The sequence below is a fragment of the Hyaena hyaena genome, unplaced genomic scaffold, assembly GCF_003009895.1.
Source record: "Hyaena hyaena isolate Hyena2069 unplaced genomic scaffold, ASM300989v1 scaffold_157, whole genome shotgun sequence".
In the NCBI taxonomy this organism is placed as follows: Eukaryota; Metazoa; Chordata; class Mammalia; order Carnivora; family Hyaenidae; genus Hyaena; species Hyaena hyaena.
The window spans coordinates 1,474,994-1,496,462 of NW_024080789.1; the positions used below are offsets into that span (position 1 = coordinate 1,474,994).

At 55.3% G+C, this 21,469-nt stretch overlaps 1 protein-coding gene across 1 annotated transcript; it reads right to left on the minus strand.

Moving 5' to 3' along the window:
* Positions 1-4,415: 4,415 nt before the first annotated feature.
* CDX1 (caudal type homeobox 1) lies at positions 4,416-19,914 on the minus strand. The gene is made up of 3 exons (XM_039239433.1): positions 19,470-19,914; positions 5,158-5,303; positions 4,416-4,625 (listed from the first exon to the last, which is right to left on the minus strand). Exons 1-3 carry the CDS (start codon positions 19,912-19,914, stop codon positions 4,416-4,418), a joined length of 801 nt encoding a protein of 266 aa, XP_039095364.1.
* Positions 19,915-21,469: the final 1,555 nt, after the last annotated feature.

The window sequence follows — 21,469 nt, forward strand, 5'->3', positions numbered from 1 at the left end:
GCCCTGGAAGACTGGCCTCGTTATGGCCTCTTCCCAGTTGCATCTTGCACCCAAGAGCCACCCTTGGGGTGATGGGAGGGAACAAGACGGGATCTTTACCCTTCCACAAGCAAACACATCATGGGGCGAACCCTACACATGGGTGGCAGTCACCGAGGCTGCGAGTGCAAATGGATCCAGGCTCTCTCTTTTCAGATGGGGAAACCAGGGCCCAGAAAAGGCAGGACTTGCATAATCTCTGCATGAAGTAGAGGCAGGTTGGTCTTGGCATCTAAGATTCTGATCCCACTCAGGCTCTGCCCTCCAGATCACAGCTTTCTGTCACCCTCTGCTCCATCACCACAGTCCTTGTTGGAAAAGTCTGGCTTCATCAAACAAACAAACAAACAAAATCCCAACATCTTCTAGAAGATACTGTCCACATAGGTCAATCTGCCCACTGAAACCTCAGTCTTGTGATCACACAACTGGCCATGAGTCTAGCTACCAAGCGTGTTTGACGGTTACTGCAACTGACGTCCCCTCTCCCCTCTCCCAGAAGAAGTTTGGTTACTACTTGGCGGAAAGACAGCACTCAGGAATCCCAACCAGGAAACAATCTATCTCCCTTCCCCTCTTCCCACCTCTCTCTCTCTCTGTCTCATTTCTCCTGGTCTCACATCAAACCAGAAGTCAAATGGAGATGTGTGCTGATTTAAGGAAAGAGTTAGATGAAAATGTGCTTCCTTTTATTATATGCAGAGATATTTTTAAATGCATATAAATAAACATTTTTAATTTGCTAAAACGTTCAGACTTTATCGCTGGAGAGCATGTGTTTTGTTACACCAGAGAGTGGCGACTGTGAAAAATGAGGAATCAGACTGCTGGTCCATCTGGTATGATTCAGAGAAAAGTGGCTCCGGAGTGGCCGTGCTGGGACAGGATTACCCTCCAAAGCCCCCTCTCCTAGGGCTGCTGTGCTCCCAAGGGTCTGCATCCCATTGGGGGGGCACCTCATCTCCCGAGAGCCAGGCTGGTTTCCTGGGACAGACCCCCATCACGACCTGTTATACCTGCCTGCATACACACATCCCCTGGGGGACAAAAAACCCTTTCTATTGCTAGAGTGGGCTGAGTCCTCCCCTAGAGTGGAGCTGTGGTCCTCCCCACTCCACCCACGGCCATCTCTTGGCAATCGATGGGACTGCTCCCCAGACTGGGGTTCCTAGCACGGCATCAGGGATCTACAGTTTTGGGAAATTGCACCCAAAACATAGTGCTCATGTGTGTGCTTCTGGCTTGCTAGAGGCCATGGCCAGGCCACGGGCCTTTGACGGCTAGGTCAAGCCATATCTGACATTCGTCTGGACCCCCAGTCTCCAGCCACGGGGGCTCTCCCTGGGGGGAATGAGGGCATACAGTTGCTATAGACAAAACAGAAGCCACAGCAGCTCCTAATGATAGGAAAGCTGGAATACCTTTCAGCGCTGGGCTGGCTGCAGGATCTGACAGGACATGAGGAAGTCCCTTTCTTGAGCCACAACGCCCCAGTCTCTGGTGGAACCCTCTGAGGGACAGGGAACTCACTACCTCACAAGGCTGCCCATGGCACTGCTTGGAAGTTGTTTTAGATAAAAGTTTCCTTTTTCCCAGAGCTCAAACACCAACGGACATGTGATCAGCCCCACTTGTGGGCCCCACCTAGCCCCCTGACCTTCACCCAGCCTGCCGGGCCTGGCCACTGCCCTCCAGCCAGACAGAGGTTTTCCTGTGGCTGGGGACAGGCTTGCCCTGCCTCATCTTCCAAGCCACCGTCTGTCCTCAGCCTTGGGGGTTGGGGCGGGCCTGCCAGCATCTCGCATTAGGGCACAACAGCCCCATAAGCAGGTGGCTAAATGAGAGCACCTGCTCTGTGCTACATTCTGATTGGGTTAAAGTACTTTATTTCCATTTGGCAAATGAGGAGGCCGAGGATCAGAGAAGTTAAGCAAGTTGCCTGACGTCTCAGAGCTTGGAGGTAGTCACGCTGGAGGCCAGGCCATCTGACAAAACGTGCTGGTGACCACGGAGCCACAGCCGAAGCGTGGCCCTCCAGCCCACAGCATCCCCACGCTCCAGAGTGTGTGGTGCTCACTGGGGCACTAGTAGGTGCTAGTAGGGTGCTCCTGGGTAGCAAAGCATGGAGAATACTGGATTAAAGAAAATTCAAAGGGTTTCTTTGCGGCTGGACATGTCAGAGCCTTTGATGTGTTAATGTGCCCCTGTGACGCTCCCGGAAGGGATGAGTCTGCAGGACTTGGCCAAACTGACTTGACCTGAACCATTTCCTTTTGGTGAACAAGTGCCTTGGTTTTACAGATGGGGAAATGAGGCTCAGAGAAGAGACGCAGTTACCCCAGGGTCACACAGCAACTGTTTCTGAAGATCAGAAAACTGTATGCACTCGCAGCCAACCACACCTTCCACCAACCCTCTTCCTCTGCTCTGGGAAGCGTAGCCCTTCCCCTGGTCCGGTCCTGTTCCCAGGCCTTAGATGCCCAGCATCTTTGGGGAGGCTGTGAAGTCAGCCAGGCCACCAGCAGGAGGAGACAGACGTGCCTGCTGCTCCGAGGGTCTTGTGTGGGGACTGGCTCCACCTTGCACATTGCTGTCACTTGCCCCAGGAGCAAAGGGCAGGCAGGCAGGCTATGCGCACTTTTTATGGCTGGGCCACATCCCAGAACAGTAAACAGAGGGGAAGGCAGCTGACACCAGAACTTTCCCCAGACCTCTGCCTGCCCCTGGGAGTTGAGATCAGCAGCTTGTCTCTGGAGTTTTAAAAAATTATATTTTAAGTTCATATTGTTAGTATTCTTTTTTATGAGCATGCTGTTCCTTTGTTGGTCTGGCAGCGCCTACCCTTAGGCCTCAATCCAAACATCACCTCCTCCAGGAAGCTTCCCAGACCTTCTGGCATAAGCTGGAAGCCCACTCTGGGCTCCCCGGATGCCCTGTTCCTTTGAGGTCCAGAGCATAGCTCGGACTGGGAACTTTTGTGGGGTGAGAGCTGTGCATTCCGTGGGCTCAGCCATGCCTGGCACATGGAGGTGCCCAATGAGTATCATCCGTTGAAAGAAAAATGTGAGCTGAAAGTATTTGAGGAATTAAAATAAAACCTGAAGTTTTGGGTTGTCTGATGATTCTGCTTATAAAATGGACTTAAAACTTTACATAGTCTCAAGGTGCCTGGGTGGCTCAGTCAGTTAAGTGTCTGACTTCGGCTCAGGTCATGATCGCACGATTTGTGGGTTTGAGCCCCGCGTTGGGCTCTGTGCTGACAGCTCAGAGCCTGGAGCCTGCTTTGAGTTCTGTGTCTCCCTTTCTCTCTGCCCCTTCTCAACTCATGCTCTGTCTCTGTATCTCTCTCTCTCTCAAAAATGAATAAACATTAAAGCAAAAAAAAACCTTTACATAGTCTCATAGACTTAATCTAACAATGTCCTATTTTGATCTGTTTCAAACACAGTTTTAAGGTGACCTTGTTACAGGTCTACTGAGACTGGGGGGGTGGGGAGGGGAGGCTGTGCAGTTGGGAGGGAAGGGTGAGGGCGGTTTATTATGCTACGTCAGCATCTTCCTCTAATGCTGTGAAGAATGATTTTTATACATCTTTTGAAAGAGGAAAAAAAAATTTATTCTTGAAGCTGCATCCAAGAGATTCCACTCTATGTGCAACACTTGCCCAGCTGTGAGCTCTGCTTGGTCTGGAGGAAGCCCCAAGGGAGAGCCTAGTGGAGTGGCAGAAACTAGGCAGGTGGACGCTGCCCCCGCCCCGTCCGGAGGCCCCACTGAGAGTGCTAGCGAGGGGTAGGGCTCTGCAGTCCAGAGGGGTCCGTCACCAGAGCCTCTTGCTCCAGCTCCGTCTTGTGGGCTTTGTGCTTTGCATCCAGCCTGGACAGGGGTCAGGGCAATTTGTGGTGGTGGGGGGCAGCCGGAGGGGAGCCCTCGGAAGAGGCAGGTGTGAGCTGACCGCATCCCTCCCCACCCCCCATCCCTCCCTCTCCTTTACAGTTAAGGCTAAGCTCTCAGCTCTGCCCCTTCTCCAGAGTCAGTGCATTCCCTCCAGGGGCCTCCCACCCTTGAACCTATGGAGGGGGAGGTGGGACCTAGGGACTTATGGCCACTCACCTGGCCCTCTGGGGATTGAGACCTCCCACCCTGGGCTCCCTTACCCGCCTGAGGCCTAGAACACAGGAGTGGAAATGTCCTTCTCCCACAGACTCACTGCACAGATGGGCCAGGGGATGCAAGGGCTGGGTGGGCGACTTGTCCAAGGTTACCGAGAAGGTCAGTGGCAGGCCTGGGACTCAAACCAAGCCTCCTAGGCCTTAACGGGAGCTACATGCCCAGCATCTGAGTCCCCGGGCCTCCGGCCCCCAAGGCGGGGCAGGGGGCTACGGCAGATACTCCTCCTTAACAGGCACTGGGGAGGAGGCTGCCAGGAGGCTGGCCGAGCTGGGGCCCAGGCCCCCCAGGGGCGGCCCCGCTGCTGTGGGGGCGACTTCGTGGGCTGGCTGTGGGGGCGGTGGGGGCTGCTGCTGCTGCTGCTTCTTCTTGTTCACTTTGCGCTCCTTTGCCCGCCGGTTTTGGAACCAGATCTTCACCTGTGGCATCGGAGGACAGAGATGGGCTAAGTCGAAAGAGGGTGGAGAGCCGGGCTCTTATTTCTCCACGTGGGGTGTGTGGCCTCCCTCCTGCACCACCACCCACACTATTCAGGGACTCGGAATACACCCTCCCCTCTAGAACCTGCTCCACAGCCCGAAAGACAACTTTCTCTGTAACCTCCTCTGTCCCCATTTTCTAAGGCCATGCTCTAACACCCCTCCCGCAAGAAGGCTTCCCTGTGCTTCCTCCTCGTGACGTAAACAGGACTCATGATAGGCTGCTGTAGCCTAAAGTTAATCAGATCCCCTAGCCCTCCCCCCGACCCCTGTTAGAGGTCAGAGACAGTGAATATTGTCCCAAGTGGAGACGATTTGGCAGCAGCTCAGTTTCCGCTATGCTGTGTGACTATGGCCGGAGACTCAACCTCTCTGTTCTCTTCCCTTGACTAAGTCCATAATCTGCCTGACAGCCTAGAGGCCAGACTCCCAGTCCTGCTCCCATGGTTAAGGTGGGGGTACCCACACACACCTGCCGCTCGGTGAGCCCCAGATTGGCGGCCAGCTCCGACTTCCGCCGGATGGTGATGTAACGGCTGTAGTGGAACTCCTTTTCCAGCTCCAGACGCTGGTGGTCGGTGTAGACCACGCGGTACTTGTCCTTGGTCCTGGTCTTACCTGAGAGGAAGAGGGGCCAGGAGAGGAGAGGAGTGTGGGCGGGGCCCCAGGGAGGAAGACATCCAGGCCCCCGAGGGAGCATCCTGAGGCGGGGAAGGACCCAGGGTAACAACCATTCCCCAGGGGTCAGGCTTGGAGACCCCCCACCCGAGAGGCAAGCACTGCTCTCATGCCCATTTGAGGAGGAACTGAGGCTCAGAGAAGGGAAGCAACTTGCTCAGGGTTACACAGCAGGCTGCTGGTGGAGCTGATCGCCGGCTCCTCCGGCTTTAACCCAGCAGTTTCCAGACCCGCAATGGACCCTTGGGGAGCTTGTGAAAAACACAGGCCATCCCTGACTCCGAGACCTGGAAAGCTTGGGGGCAGAGTCTGCATTTTTAACAAGCTCTTCAGGTGGTTCAGATTCAGGACCCTGAGGTCACAGGTACTAACACCAGTGACACAGAGGGGCACCTGGCAGATCAGGCCAGATGGAGACTAATGACGAGTAGCTGCCCCTCTCTCCAGCACATGAGAAGAGTGGGGAAGAGCGACCATAGGCAGAGGCAGAAGCTTGCCTCTCTTTCCTGGGGGAGGGGCGGAGTGCTCCTCAATTTCGGTCAAACGCCTGGCGGCTGCTGGCCCCCAAACCAAACAGAAAGCACTGAGACTGCTGGTGGCCCTGAGGACCTGTCACATACCTCAAAAAGCCCTGGCCCATGACACCAAGCCCCAAGCTGGGGTTCGCCTGCCCAGAGCCATCCACACTGCTGTGCCTTCTGCTGGCACAGAGCAGTGACTCAGGCTCAGGCTACAGACATTTACTGAGCTCCTGCTGTGGGCCAACCACTGGGGTATACCAGTGAGCAAAACTAGAAAATTCTCCTATTCTCAGGGAAATTAGGTTCTAGTGGAGGGAGCTAGACCAAAATAATTTGATACATTAATACTAAGTATTTGATATGTTAATGGATAAGTATTCCAGAGAGAAACAAGGCAGGAAAGAGGACTGGGAATTCGGGGAGGAAAGAGTATGCGATTTTAAATGGATTCCACGAAGGTCTTACTGAGAAGGGGAATTCAAGCAAAGATCTGAAGGAGGCGAGGGAAAGAGTCATGCCGGTATCTGGAGAAGAGGGTTCCAGGAACAGGGAAGAGCAAGTGCAAAGGCCCTGTGGTGGGAGCATGTCTGACCTCTGACCTGAGTGAGGAACAGTGGGGAGGCTGGCATAGCCAGAGTGCCGTGAGCAAGGACAGAGGGGCAGGTTGTCCATGGCCTTATAGGCCATGAAAAGGACTCTGAGTTTTACTCAGTCTGGGATGGGAGCCATTGCAGGGTTCTGAGCCCAGGAGACAGGAAGTCTGATGTAGGTTTTAATATGGCTCTGGCTGCTGCATGGAGGACAGATTGGCAAGAGGAAGAGGAAGCACAGATAGGCCTGCAGTAACCCTGGAGAGAGAAGGCTGTGGCTTGGCTTCTCTACAGAGCTCAGCCGGGGGCCAGGAGCTGGATGTAAGGACCGACTGGGGTTAATGTCAGCGCTCTCTTTGGGGCCGGGATCAGAGGTCTGTCTGGAGAGAATATTAAGAGTCATGTTTGGCCTGGGCTGGCGCGGGGGCCTGCCTCAACATCGGTTTCCTTCATAAGCTCAGCACTCAGCTATAAATAGGAGGCACACGCAAGCACTTTCAGACCCACACATGTGTCCCACCAGGGCATGGCGGGTCTTGCAAAACCATCGACCCTGCCCCACGTCACCCCGTTGCCCCCACACAGCCTGGCCTTTACCCCCCAGGGTCGCAGCTCTGCCTTTGCCTGTCCCTCAGCACCCCTGCGCCAACCACCCACCCCTCCTCCAGCTCCCGCCCCACGACTAAGCCCACGCAGCTTGGCAGGACAGTCCCGGGGTCCCCAGGAGCCAAATGGTTCTGTGGAAAAAGGGAGATGACAGATGTTTCTGGGCTCTTCTCGGGCTTGCTGCCAGAGTGGCGGAACCGCACTAGACGCTTCCACGCCCGCTGACCTCAGCCCACCACCTGATGTAAGCACGGGACCACTTGGGCCCTAGGCCAGGCCTGGACGAGGGAGTGGATGCTGAGCACTTGGCTCCAGATGGGCCCTGCCTTGGCCTAGAAAATTCAACGCCAACTCAAAAACCGTTCTGCCCAATGCCACCACCCCCAGAGCCCAGCAGAGCGCTGAATCTTCACTGGGCTAAAGCCAGAAGGACTCAGTTTCGTCTCCTCCCATTTTACGGATGAAGACACTGAGCGTTCCAGCAGGTTATACTGGCCTCGTGAGTCCTTCTAGTTCAACCTTCTTGAACAGTCAGGGTCACTGAAGCCCCCCCCCTCCCCGCCTGCCCTCCGCAAGTGTGGACTTGCCTAAGGCCGTTTCACCTGGTCTCAAGTCCCACTCCCTGCTCTTGGCCCAACTCCTCACCCCATCAGGCTTAGGGTCCATAGAGCCCCCCCGCCTCAGAGGTCTCCTAAGCCTTGGCTCAAACAGCAGACCACTGTTGGACTTGTACTTCTGGGAGGGGAGGAGGCAGCCCATGGTGAGGGCAGGCTGCCGAGAGCCCTGGGCTGGGGCTGGACGGTCCACAGGCTGGGTGGGCCCTTGAAAATGCCCAGAACACTCACAGCCTAAAGTGGGGCCGTAGAGCTCCCTTCCCACCCAAACAGCCTGAGGTTTCCAGCAGTGCCTTTTCCTCAGGCACCCAGCACTCACTCCCATTTTTTCTGATGAACAAGTGGGGATCCATCACATCCGACTTCATAGATGGGGGGAAACCGAGGCTCAGAAAGGAGGCATCTTTGCCAATGGCCATCCTGCCTGGCAGTGGGATAAGGCCACCCACGCTGTAGCTTGACTCAGCCCAGATTTGAGGAGGGGGTGGTACTAGGAGACAGGGCTCGAGCTGCATAAGTACTTCTTTCTAGTGAAGCTGTGAGGGCAGACCCAGCCCCCAGGCCCTGCCGCCTCCTGCCTGGGCCCAGGGGATGGGCTGGTGGGCTCAGGCACCACCGGCCAACTTCGGCCTAATGGAGCTCTCGAAGGCCACCTTCGCTACTGCTAGGAAAGTGGCTCTGTTCAAGAACAAAACCTCTGGGGTCACACCGCGGTCCCGGAACCACCAGGTCCCCTATGCTGGCCAGGGAGTAAGAACTGGAACAGCCTCCCTGGAGCCCAGCTTGGCAACACCTAGCCTCATCTAACGTGCACACGCCCTGTGGCCCATTAATCCCAAATCCAGGAGCTCATTTCACAGTGCCCAAGGCTATGGCTGCTTTGAAAGGCACAGAGACTAAAAACACTGGATGTGTCTACACCTGGGGGACTTGCTAAATAAGACACGGTACATTCATGAAGAGGAGCATTATATTGGGGGCCTGGGCAGCTCAGTCGGTTAAGCGGCCGACTTCAGCTCAGGTCATGATCTCGAGGTTCGTGGGTTAGAGCCCTGCATTGGGCTCTGTGCTGACAGCTCAGAGCCTGGAGCCTGCTTTGGATTCTGTGTCTCCCTCTCTCTCTGTCTCTCAAAATTAAAACATTAAAAAAAAATTGTAAAGCTCTCTTCATACCAATATGGAGCAACTTCTAAGATGTACTGAGAAAAAAAACCTAATGGTATGTTACTGTTTTTTGTATAAAAGTGAGGGGACACACACACACACACTCACACATATGTTGTGCCCATAGAATTCTTTCTAAAAGAATATACAAGCCAATAACAGAGGCTGCCCCTGGAAAGCGAGCCAGAAGCTGTGGGTCCTCAGGAAGGTGAGGAGGCAAGAGTCTTTGAGATGATTCTTTTTCTTTCTTTCCTTCCTTCCTTCCTTCCTTGTTCTTTCCCTCCTTTCCTTCCTTCCTTTCTCTCTTATGTTTGTTTTTAAGAGAGAGAGAGAATGAGTGGAGGGGGTGCGGAGAGAGAGGACACAGAATCAGAGGCAGGCTCCAGGCTCTGAGCTGTCAGCACAGAGCCTGACACAGGGCTCGAATGCACAAACCTCAAGATCATGACCTGAGCTAAAGTTGGAGGCTGAATCAACTGAGCCACCCAGGTGCCCCTTGTTTGTTCTTTCCCTTCCTTCCTTCTGTCCTCCCTCCCTCCTTCCTTTCTCTCTTCTCTCTCTTTTTCTCACCATGTGCGACATGAATTTGTATTTTTAATGACAATCAGGAGCCCTGGGCTCCAGTCCCAGCTCTGGGCCAGAACTCTTGACTGCCCCAAGCCACCCTCCCTTACCCCTCCTGTGAGCCTCGGAGGGAGGGGGCAGGGAGGTGTGTGAGAGCAGCAGGCAGGGAGAGGGCCCCGGGATGAATGATTTACAGGCCCTTGGGATGCTGGGGCTGAGAGGGAAGTCCGGGCTCTTGCAACAGGTGTCTGACGGAGGCCAGCCACTCCCAGCCCCTAATGAATAACCCTCCAGGCTAGATGCCAGTGCAGGGGGGGGGGAAGGGGGATGGTGAGCACACCAGGGGAGGCCCTTGGATAACTCACCCACATGAGAAGCGTTCTCTTTGCTCTGGCTCTCTGGCTTTGGGACACGATGAGTGGCCCATCCATGTGCACTGGGCTGCTGTAGAGGCAGCAGATTCCCCATCTCTGAAAGCATGCACCCTGGAGGTCCCGGGAAGCTTTTAAAAGCACAGATTCTAGACCAGAAATTCAGATTCAGTGGGGCTAAAATGGGACTTGGGGGATTTGATACGTGACTAGCTGTCAGGTGACCTTGGCATGAGGAGGTCTGGGCAAACAGACCTCTGGGATTGCTCAGTACAGCTTCTCACTGGCTGGGGGGCGGGGGGAGGTGTCAATGGCTGCGGGGGGGGGGGTGTCACTGCCTGGGGGATCTAGGACTAATCACTTCGGCTTTCTGAGCTCTGTATCCATAAAAGGCGAAGAACTATTGTTCTCATAATGGCCAACACGTCCATGTGTGAGATGCTTATATAAGTCTCAACAATCTATGCAACTGTGTAACTGTTATCCCTGCTTACAGGCAAGCAAACTGAGGCTCAGAGAGGTTCACACATCTGGCAGGTGGGATTTAAACCCAGGTCTGCTGAAGAGTTCCAGAACCTCTCACGCAGTGTGAGGTCTCCCTCACCAGGGGCACACTAGGGGCACAGCAGGTCATTCGAGATAGAGGGAGGACACCTCGCACAGCACCTGGCACTTAGTAGGTGCGCAAGGATGGGTAGATCTTCCGCATTCCCAACTGTGGCCCGATGAGCCGTGCGGCAGGAGGGCCGGGAAGTGGATCTGGACGGTGGGGGACTATTTAAGAGGTGCTTTCCAACTTGGAAACACGGGGCTCCCAATGTTTGTTGATTCTCTGGTTGTGTTTGTTATTTTTGCTGAAAGAATTCTAAGGCTGATTTCCCTGTCTGAGAGCCTGGATACTGGGGCCTGCCCAGCTGGGGGGAAGGGGACAGGAGCCACAGCAGCCTGCCGCCGGCCTCCCCACCCAGCCTGGGCCAGGCGAGGACAGAGTGCAGCGTCTGCCCCCAGGGCAGGGTGGGTGGCTCCAGGAAAATCCAACGGCCCTGGGTCAGCACTTCCTGGGCCCTCTTCCTGCTAGGTTTGTGGCCTTGGGGGTGACAGTGCCGGTTCTGGCCCTCTGACCAATCCAGCCTCAACCCTCTATGCTGTCTCCCTGTGTGGTCCGGCCCCACCATGACTGTGTATCACAACCTACCCCCTAATACACATACACACACACACACACACACACACACACACACACACGCAGTGCACACACATGCATGCAGGTAAGCTTATTATAAACACTCCAGCCCAGATCCATGGCATCCTGCTCTCCGGCCACCTCTAACAGCCCGTGAGTATTATTCTGAGCCACTAGCTGAAGTCAGTCCTGGGCCCAGTTCTGTGCCATCTGTGCATCCTGGAATAAGTCTCTTCTACTCTCTGGGCCTCAGTTTCTCCTGTGCATTGGAAGAGGGTCTGCTCTGAGGGCCTGTAGAGTCTGAAGTTCTGTGCAGCCCTGAGCCCTCTAAGGGCTTGGGCCCAGGTCTGACCAGATTTAGCCAAAGGACTTGAGAGAGATTGAACTTCTTCGGGCTTTGGACGGGAAAGCAGCTTGTAAAGGGCAAAGAGCGGAGGGGATGTCAAGGAGACCCGGGCTATTTGCAGAAGCGGATGTCGGAAGGGTCCCTAGGGAGAGGGAGGAATGTGGCCTGATGGGGAGCCGCAGGGCAAGGAGCACACTGGCCTGGGAGCCGGGAGATCTGGCCCAGCTGCTGGACGTGGATGTTCAGTTAGGGCTTGATTCTCCATCCCACCAGCAGGCGTGGGCCCTCCTCTGTGGCAGCCTTAACCTGGCTGCTTTAATGATGAATGGATGTCCCTCCCTGGGCCCTGAGGGTATCTCCTGGGCCCTGATTGGGTCCTCCTTCCAGCTGAACCATCAGGGTTCCTGAACCATCAGGGTTCTGCATTGGAGCAGGGGTGAGGCTGGCATGGGGGTGGAGGTCCGGCAGCCTTAAGCAAGCTTCTCTTCCCCCCCCCCATCCTTCCCAGTCACAGCACGCAGCTGGCCCTGCACCGGCTCCTCCCAGACCACCCTGGTGTCGTCCCCTGCCCTGTTTTCTCCATGGAGGCACGGGCCTGGCGGGGCTGCAGGAGGCAGTGAGGAGGATAGAAAGTTCAGGGTCAAGTGGACCTGTCTGCTGTACTCCCACCTGGCCGCAGACCGGCGATGTGAACCCAGGCAAGGCACCGAACCTCTCTGGATCCCACGTACACAGCTGCACACTGAGGACATGAATTCCTCCTCGATACACCGTAGTTGTGGAGATCAGGGGTGAGAACCTATTGAACGAGGCAATCCTTGATACAATCTAGTCAATGATGAAGCTGAAGCTGAGTGCAGAGACAGAAGTGGGAGAGGCTCCTCGGTGGAGAATAAGGAGCTTGTCGGGAATGGATGAGCTAGAGATTCTAGGAACTCTCAGGAGCAGTTTTCCTGTGCCTTCTTATATGACAGCTACTAGCCACACGGAGCTACTTAATTTTTTAATTTTTTTATAACATTTATTCATTTTTGAAAGCGAGTGTGTGTGAGCAAGGGTGGGGGGGGCGGGGAAGAGAGAGAGGGAGACACAGAATGTGAAGCAGGCTCCAGGCTCTGAGCTGTCAGCACAGAGCCCGACATGGGGCTCAAACCCACGAACCGTGAGATCATGACCTGAGCCGAAGTCAGACGCTCAACTGACTGAGCCACTCGGAAGCCCCTACTTACATTTAAAATAACTAAATAGAATTAAGAATTCACCTCTTTAGCCTCACAAGCCATATTTCAAGTGCCTGACAGACACATGCAGCTAGTTTCAGTTAGCATCCTGGACAGGAGAGATAGAGAGCACTTTCTCCATCACAGAAAGTTCCACTGGACAGCCCTCCTAGACCAAAACCCTCCCTCGGGCCAGATGCCCACAGCTGCATCGCATCCTAAGCGGACTGTGCTCATCCTGTCTGCAAAGCAGCCTGCTCTTACATCAACAGCCCGCTTGTATTTTCCCCAGGTTTTTCCACAGGGGCACCCAAAAAATAAGGGGTGCCCTTGACCCAGAACAGCCCTTGTAAGACTAGCAAACAGCGACTGTGGCCCTTTGAGGCTTCCCCCAGGCCTGAACAGCTGGAGGCCTCTCTGAGCCATGTCCAAGTGCACGTTCCAGCCTTACCCTTCCCCGGGTCACCATGGAAATCAAATCCCTGCCCAATTATCTGCAGGCCTGGGTTCCTAGGTCACACATTCTGGGGGTGGGGGGGATGCAGGGAGGGGCTCTAGGCTCCTGCCCTTCCCTAGCTCACGGGGTGGCCTTTGCAAGTCCCCTCCCCTCAGTGACTTGTTCCCGGTCTGCTCCGTGAGGGTAGGGACCATGCCATCTTGCTCACACAGCCCCACAACAGTGCCTGACATGCAGTGAGTACCGGATGAATCTTTGTTGAAGATACAACTCAAATCGACTGCTCCTTGATCTTCCTCATCTTGGCAAATGGCTACCACCCTCCAGAAACTCAGGCAAAAAGCCCAAGAGGCACCTGGGGCTCCCACAGCCAACCCATCAACTAGTCAGCTCAACCTCAGTCCTTCCGTCCAGCTCCCCTGCTCCCAGAGCCTTACCAAAGCCACTAATCTAATGCAGAAATGTGCAGTTCTAGGGTCAGAAATACCTGCATTTGAGAAAATGCTAAGCACTTGCTGAGTACTTAGTAGGTGCTGCTTCATGTCGTTATTACCATGGTAGATACTCAGGATTTATTTGTTAAGTCATTCCTTCCCCTCTTTCACGGGAGGGAGGCAGATTAAAAACAAACAAAATAATAACAAGCTGGGATAAGCATGAAGGAAAGTAAGCATAGAGCTGAGAGCCAGATTAAGTTGCAGGGGTAGAGGGTGGGGGTACCGCCTTCAGTTATTTTGGTGGCAGGGGGGGGGTCTCTTGGAGGAAGTGATATTTAAATCAAGACCTGATGGTTGAGGCGGTTTCTATATCAACGAGAGGAATGTTCCAGAAAGAGAGAACAGCATGTGCAAAGGCCCTGTCGCAGAGAGCAGAAGAGTAAAGGGCAGACAGTGCCAGCTCCCTGAGAATCCCCAGCCTGCCTTTCTGGCCAGAGTCCCCAGTCTGCCTGCCTGAATGAATAAATGAATGAATGGGAGAGGAACACGGTGAGGCTGGAGAGACCAGGAGAGCTCTGAGCCGTGGGGTGAGGGCTTTGAATTTAGTTGCAAAAGCAATGGGAAATCCCAGGAAGGTGTTGAACTTGAAGGGCCAATCTTGGCTTCCACTAATGTCTGCTCCCTCTCTGTGCACCCCTCCAAGCTTGAGGGCTGAGGTGTGGCTCGGGGAGGGTTCAGCATGTTAACTCATGTTGACTCCAGATGCAAACGTTGTTTCCAAATCCCAGGAGCTCCAGGACAGAAATCAGAGGGCCAGCACATTAAGATCACTTCCTACCGACAAGCCAGCCCCTACAGCTCACAAAGCCGTTTTGGACCTTCAGAATGATTTCCTAAGCTCTCAGCAGCAATATCGGCCAAAGCAGGAGGGGAAAAAACACCCAACCAAAAAAAGCCTTCTGCCACCTTCTAACTGGGTCATTCCCCTTCCCAGCTACATCTGAGAGACGAGGTGTCAAATACAGCTTCTGCCTAGAGAGCCAATTTTAAACAGCCTGGCCCTGCTGTGCCCACCCTCCCCCATCAGCGTCTTCCAGCTCCTCCCTGACCAGCCTCCTTTCCCCACCTGGGCTGGGACGCACACGAGAAGGGGTCTGGGGCTGCTGAGCATGTTGCTTTATTTGATAGATGCTCCTTAGGCTGTAGAGCTTCAGCAGGTTCCTTACCCTCTCTGAGCCCCATTAACTCTATCTGTAAAATGAGGCTAATAATAGATCCTCACACCTCTTAGGGTTGTTACGAAGCTTAAGTGAGAAAACCCATGCAAGGTTCTTGGCACACTGCCTGGCACATTAGGTGGGGATGCAACCAATGTGGGGATTATCAGCTTCATCATGAGCTCCGGCCATGGGCAGGCATGGTGAAAGGATGGGGCTGACCCTGACCGGTCCTTGGGGGAGATGGAAGGAGTAAACAAGATAGTGGTAAATGCTGTTGAAACAAGGGTGATGTAGTGCTTGGAGGGGAGGAAACCAAAGAGGACTTTCTAGAGGAGGTGGCAGTGGCAGTGAAGTCACGGCATTTGAACTGGTGAAGATGAAGGAGGGAAGGGTGGGTAATTTAGGTTGAAGGAGCCAGACTGGAGAGGCAGGGAATGTGAGATGTGTGTTTCCGGGCACCTGCTAAGAACAGGCAGAGGCGGTCATAGGCACTGATATACTAAGCACCTACTGAATGCCAAGCACAGGGGCTGGGCTTGATGGGCACCATTGCTTCAAGGTACAATCCTGTTATTATCCTAATGTTATAGTGGAAGAAACTGAGGTTCAGAGAAGTGATCCAAGGTAACTTGCCTGAGGCCATGCAGCTTCTAACAGAAGTGCAGTCCCAGGCCTGAGGCTCTGAAGCCCAGCTGCAAGCCACCCCCCAGTAGGCATTTCTGTATCTAGACAAACCAGTGAGAGAGTGGCTTCAATAGCCCTCTCAAGAGGACACTGAATGCCACAGAAATAGGGCTGGATTTGACAGCAACAAAATGGCGTATAACAAAACGGCAAGTCCAATGGCAGTGGGGAGCCGTGGAATGCTCTTGATCAGGAGATGTGCCTCGCAAAGGTAAATCTGGTAATGAATGGTTGCAAAGACAGCTGGGGTGTCAGAGAGAGGCGGAAGGTGAGAGGCCACGCTGGTGGCTGTGGCAATGGGCCAAGAAAGAGGATTTGGAACGTGGTGGGGAGAAGAGGGTTCATCCCCTCGTTGGGCCTCAGTTTCTCCATCTGAAACCTGAAGGGGCTGGACTAAGACCTAAACCCTGCTGCCACAGACTCATGATCACCGTGAGCATCTCCCTGGCTGTGTGGGACATCAGCCACCCCGTAGGCCACCAACCTGGGAAGTACTATTTATTCACGAGGAACAGATGCTGAGGCTTTGACAGAGGATGACGTATAACCGTCTTAATGACAAGGCTGGTATTTGTATGTGCTAACGGGGAAGACCACAGACTAGAACGCTTGTAGTCCTTTCCTATCCTGGCCTCGGTCAAGTGACAGCAATCGCTCTGAACTGGTTAACGTGTTGATTACGGAATGGAGCCCAACAGCCTCTCCCTCATCTTTCCAGCTCTCACCGTCCCTCCCTGGGACCAGGCTGAGGTGGCAGTCGCAGCCTCAGCTCAGCCAACTCCTCGCTGAGGCTGGAGTACCGTCCCAAGAGGGAGAGGGCGGCGACCAGGCTTCCACCACAGGCACGAGCTTGGCCAGCTCGTCGCAGTCCCATCTCCGGGGCTGGGGCCGTCAGGAACGCGTCGACGCCAAGATCTCACGTGTCCCTCTTCGCTCAGAGCTCTCTTACTACTGTTCCTCCTATTCAACAAAACGTACTGCGCCCCTACTAAACGCCATGCACTGGGATGGTATCTGGAATGTAGGGATGGCTCAAATGGAGGTGGCTCTGGACCTCACGGGGCGTTTACTGTGGCAGGTGGGGAAACGGACCACACGCACACACACGGGGGGTTAGCGCTCTGAATGAAACATGGCGAAGATGACCAGCGTGTATGGGGGAGCCTTCCTTGGGACATCAGGGAGGACCTCTCTGAGGACTGAGCATTAAGCTAAGACCTGAAGGGTGAGAAGGAGCTAGGCCTGCAAAGAGGTAGGGCAAAGGAGTCTCCAGGAAGAGGGAACAGCCTATGCACAGGACCGGTGGCGGGACACGGCACATCTGAGAAACTAAAAGAAGGCTGGAGCGTCTAGGGCTTGGTGGCCAAGGACAGAGTAAGTACCTGGGACGAGGTGGGGGAGGCAGGCAGGGGCCAGGGGCCAATGCTCTACAGCCTTGTAGACTTCAGGGGGGATAGATTTCCCAACCGGAAACCATTGGGGAAATTTTAACAGATTCCTCCGACATCTATTCCAGTGCAGCCTCCACTTGTGTGAAGCTAGTAAATTTCTTAAGGACCCTGGGCTTTGGGTCTCCAACCCTGTCTGGTCTCCAGCTGTCCAGTTCGGATGTTCTGGAGTGCTAGAAGCCCAGGTGCAGGAGAGGAGGGGAAGGGCTGGCAACGTTTGAGGAGGGGTGTACTGGCAGGTACCGATCTTCCCTTTGCTATCCTAGACAGCAGCATCACACAGGCAACACCCCGGAGCCCCGGGGTCTTCATGGCTCAGAAGGAGAAACTGAGGCCACGGTGGGGGTGGGGGTGGGGCTTGGCCTCTCTCTCAGGGAGGATCTGGAACCCCATTCCAATCCTGCCCCATCTTAATCTCAGTAGTGCTGGTCAGATGCTCCTGGGCAGACAGGCAACAGCTTCTAGCTTCTAGAAAGCTGGAGATGCTGTGCCCTCAGCAGAATAAGTCTCACCTGCCTTCTGGAGTGGCCACTTTCCTCTGGAGCCTGCAAACCTCCCCTGGCCCTCTCTTCCTACTTCCTGGGAGTAAACACGGGAACGGTGTCTTGGCTTTGGGCAGACTTACAGCAAGGCCCCCTGTCTGCCTGGGGGACAACAGTTTTCAGATGACCTTTGGGACCAGAGGCTGGGACGGGGTTCACACGCAGCAACTCTGCCCAGAGAGGAAAGGTGACTTGCCCCAAATCACACAGCCTGAAAGTGCCCCCAGGTCTCGCACCTGTCCTCTGACCCCCACTGGTGCACCCTCTCCAAGTCCTCTCTCCTGCAGAAATCCTCTTCCATCTGGACCCCCTGCCCCTCTCCCCGCCCCCCACCGCCTCGCCACCCATCTCCAAAGCTGCCTGATCAGGAGGAAGCAGCAACTGGAACAGAGGAGCAGGAAAAGCCGGCTTCTTTCTCCAGGGAACAGACACAGAATGGGGGGGAGGGTCAGTGGCCCCAGACACCTCCTCTCATTTAACCTAATGCTGGGTTCTCAACCAGGGTCAATGGAGAAATCCTTTTGGAGCTTCTAGAATCCCTCAAATTGTCAACTGAATCAGGCGGCACTTTTTGTCTAGGGAGATTTGTATTTGCCACCAGATTTTTCTGAAAGGGCCCCTCTATAACCAAACCAAAGGTACGAGACCTTCCCTATCAGGTCACAGATGGTAAAACTGAGACCCAGGAAAGATGACTAACGAGAGAAGGTGTTGTTTAGAGGATTAGAACACAGGCCGGGTGGTCAGTGGGCCAGGCGTCAGATCCTAGCCCCACCATTTCCTGGTTAAATGGCCTTGCGTAAGGATTTAACCTCTCTGGGTCATAGATTTTTCTTCTTAAAAATGGGTTGATAATAGTGCCTACAATAATGTTGTTAAGAATTAAGTGGGTTCATGCAGGCAAGGTCAGAGGCTGTGCCTGGTCCGTTAGCAAGCGTTCCATAAAGGCTAGTTGTCAGTATTTAGCCAAGGTCACACAGATGAGTGGCACAGCTGGGGCACTCCCCCCCCCCCCCCCAGTCCTCGGAGGCCTCTGGAGGCTGATCGGGGCTTCTGTGTCCCTGGGCCTCCCGAGAAGGCACTACAATTATAGCCAGACCTGCCCAACATCTGCCTCGGCCAGTGAGGAGTGTGTGTGGGGACATGGGGGTGAAGAGAGAGAGGAGGTGGGGGAAGTCCCAGGCTTCCTCCCAGCTGGAGGTAGGGGGGAGGGCCTGGACATCAAAGGGTGGGCAGGCCAACTTCCCGCCCCTAAGGCCAGGTGGCCTTTGTCAGGACAGGCCAGACACAGTCGGGACAATGGGGTAGCGTGTTCACTTTCCGGCCGGCAGGAGTCACTACTGAGCCAAGGGGCAGCCTGTTACATGACAAAGGGGGGACCTATAAAGGAGGTCAGGCCGCCCCTCATTAAAGCCGGCCCTTTGTCTTGCCCCCTCCTCTGCCTTTGAAGAGGGTGGATCAGAGAGGCCTGCCTGGGGGCGGGAGGTTCACTGTCTCAGGAGCCAAACAGTAGCCACCTTCCCAACTGCTCCTGCTTTCCCCTCCCCCGGGGTCAAGAGTTCATGGAGGACCCTGGGATGGTAAGGTAGGGACCCCCACACCGATTTAACCGAAGGAGGCTCTTTTTCGGTCCAAAGGATATGACCCACCAATGTCTTCCCTGTACTGAAGGGGATACTGAGACGTGGAAAGGAAAGCGGTGCCTATGTTCACAAGGGCAGCGCATCGCCCCTTCTGGGGACGGTTTGCAGCTTCCTCTCCGGGCTGGCGTAGGGCTGGAGGAAACGGAGGACCGCGGGGACCAGGGTTGCTAAAAGAGCCCTGGCTTTACATCTGGGGGCCTGCGTTCCAGTCTCGCCAGGCAACCACAAGGCGCAGTTCGTCACTTTCAAGGGTCTCAGTTTCCCTATCTATACAGAAGCACAGGGCGTGCCCACTAAGGCTCAGGTGGTCTGGGATTCTGAAGGGGGAGCTGAGACAACAGCACCCCAGGACCAGAGAGGTTCAGGGAGGCCCAAACGGGGAGCCCACTGCGGGGCCGGGACAGGGGTCAGTCAGGGGGCGACTGGGTCTCGCTCTGGCACCTGCCGGTGCCCAGGGGATCCTTCCAAAGGCGCAGGGCGAGGGAGGGGTCCTTACCGCTGCCACCGCCGCCTCCAGCCGCCACGCTGCGCCGCATCCACTCGTAGGGCGTCCGCCTTTGCACTCCGGGCGAGGACGGTGCGCCCGGGCCTCCGAGGGGCTGCGCCAGGAGGCTTGGGCCAGGCCCGGGGGGCGCGGGCACCGGGCTAAAGTCCGGAGGGGGCCCGAATGCCAGCGGGGCTGGGCTGGCGGCGGGGGCCGCAGGGCCGGGGCCATAGGCGGAGGCCCAATCGTCCTTGGGCGCAGAGAAGGGCGCGCTCCAGGCCGCAGAGGGTGCGGGGGCCGGCTCCACGTGAGAGTAGCCGGTGAAGTCGGGGTACTGGGAGGGCCCAGGGGGTGCGGGCGGGGGGCCGTAGGCTTGCGGGCCCAGGCCGAGGCTCGCGGGCCTGGCGGGGCCGGGGTAGACTGGAGAATCCTTGTCCAGCACATAGCCCACGTACATGGTGGCCGCGGGGCCCCGCGCGCATGCTGGGCCCTGGAGCCGCCGCTGCCGGCCGCCCCGACGAGCAGACTGCTCACCTGAACTCGCGGGCCCTGCCGCCGCGCCCGCCCCACCCAGGCCTTTTATAGCCCCGGGCGCCCGCGGCCCCAGCCCGGGCGGGTTTGCATTTCAAAGCGGGGGTGGGGTGGGGGAGCCTCCGCGCCGCGAATCAAAGGGGGAAACCCGTCGGGGGCGGGGGGTTCAAAAGGAGACAAATTGCCGCCCCAAGCGGGAGGTGGACGGGCCGGGGCCTGGAGGGGGTGGGGGCGCGGAGGACGCATCCCGGGCGAGCGTCGAGGCATCGCTAGGTGTGGGTCTCCTGCGAGGCTGACGGCCTAGCGGCCCAGACACTCCTTCCTCCCTGGGCCGCGTGGACCACCCGTGACCCCAGTTTACAGGTGGAGCAAAGCGATCCGAGGGGCCGGCCTGGCCAGCGTCACACAGCCACATCGGGCCTGTGGCGCACTCCGCGGTGATCAGCTGGAGGTGAGGAGGCAACCTGACTTCAAACAGGGTTCCCTCTGTAAGGTAGCAGATCCTTAATCTTGGGGGCGGGGGGCGGGGGGTGGGGGGAAGAGGTCACGACCCCTCTGAGCCTCCGAAAAAAGCTGTGGAGGTTTTTCCGGGGAAAATGCACATATGCACATACAGGAGTCTGCATACAATTGGAGAGTTTTCCCGAGTTGGCTCTCTTGAGAAAGTTCTTAAAGAGGGGCATCTTTAAGATGACATTCTAGGGAATTTTTCACAATTCTCTTAACAAACGCTTCCCTCCACCCCCGCCCCCAGCCTTCATTTTAATAAGAAGTTCCAAACATACACAGAAGTGGAATTTGTAATGAACCACTATAAACCCATCACTCAGCTTCCACCATTATCAAGAGTTTGTAACAGTTATTTCATCAACTCCCCTCTTTTTGCCAAAGTATCTTAAGACAAATTTCAAACACCGTGTCATTTTACCCCTGCATACTTCCGCATGCATCTCTAAAACACATCGACACTTTCTTACATAATATACCATTAAACACATCTAAAGAGATTAACACAAATTCTTGAGTCTAACACTCAGTTTGTATGCAAAATTCTCCAGTTGATTCAAGATCAAAAAGCTTTGGTTCATTTATTATAGCTGGGGCCCCATTGGTATTTTAAATGCATCATGCATTTCCCTCCCATATTAAAGACTGGTAAACATTTCACAGCTACCCAAGGGTGTGTGTGTAAAAGAGCTGAGGAGCTGGGAATGGATAGTGAGGCTGAGAGATTTGGAGGACAAGGCCCTGGGTCAGGAAGTCTTGGGGAGATGGGTTCCCTTTCCATGGGGTGTGGGGTCCAGTGCCAGTGCGCTGCACAGAAGCCCCCGATGATGTTTGACTCTCCAGCATTTCCTGGGGACGCCCTAACTGTGCAGAGACCTGTGGCACCCAAAAGGTGGACAGAATCAGGGTCTTATCTGTTCCACCTGTCCCTCCCTTGGGTCCCCACATTAGTTAGCCAGGGCAGGTAGGCATCA

Excerpts from the sequence above, each read along its gene's own strand:
- CDX1 (XM_039239433.1), bottom strand. The coding sequence starts at position 19,914 with ATGTACGTGGGCTATGTGCTGGACAAGGATTCTCCAGTCTACCCCGGC. Across the intron at positions 5,304-19,469 it reads TGGAGGCGGCGGTGGCAGCG|GTAAGACCAGGACCAAGGAC; the intron begins GTAAGGACCCCT and ends TCTTCCTCTCAG. Across the intron at positions 4,626-5,157 it reads TGGGGCTCACCGAGCGGCAG|GTGAAGATCTGGTTCCAAAA; the intron begins GTGTGTGTGGGT and ends CCGATGCCACAG.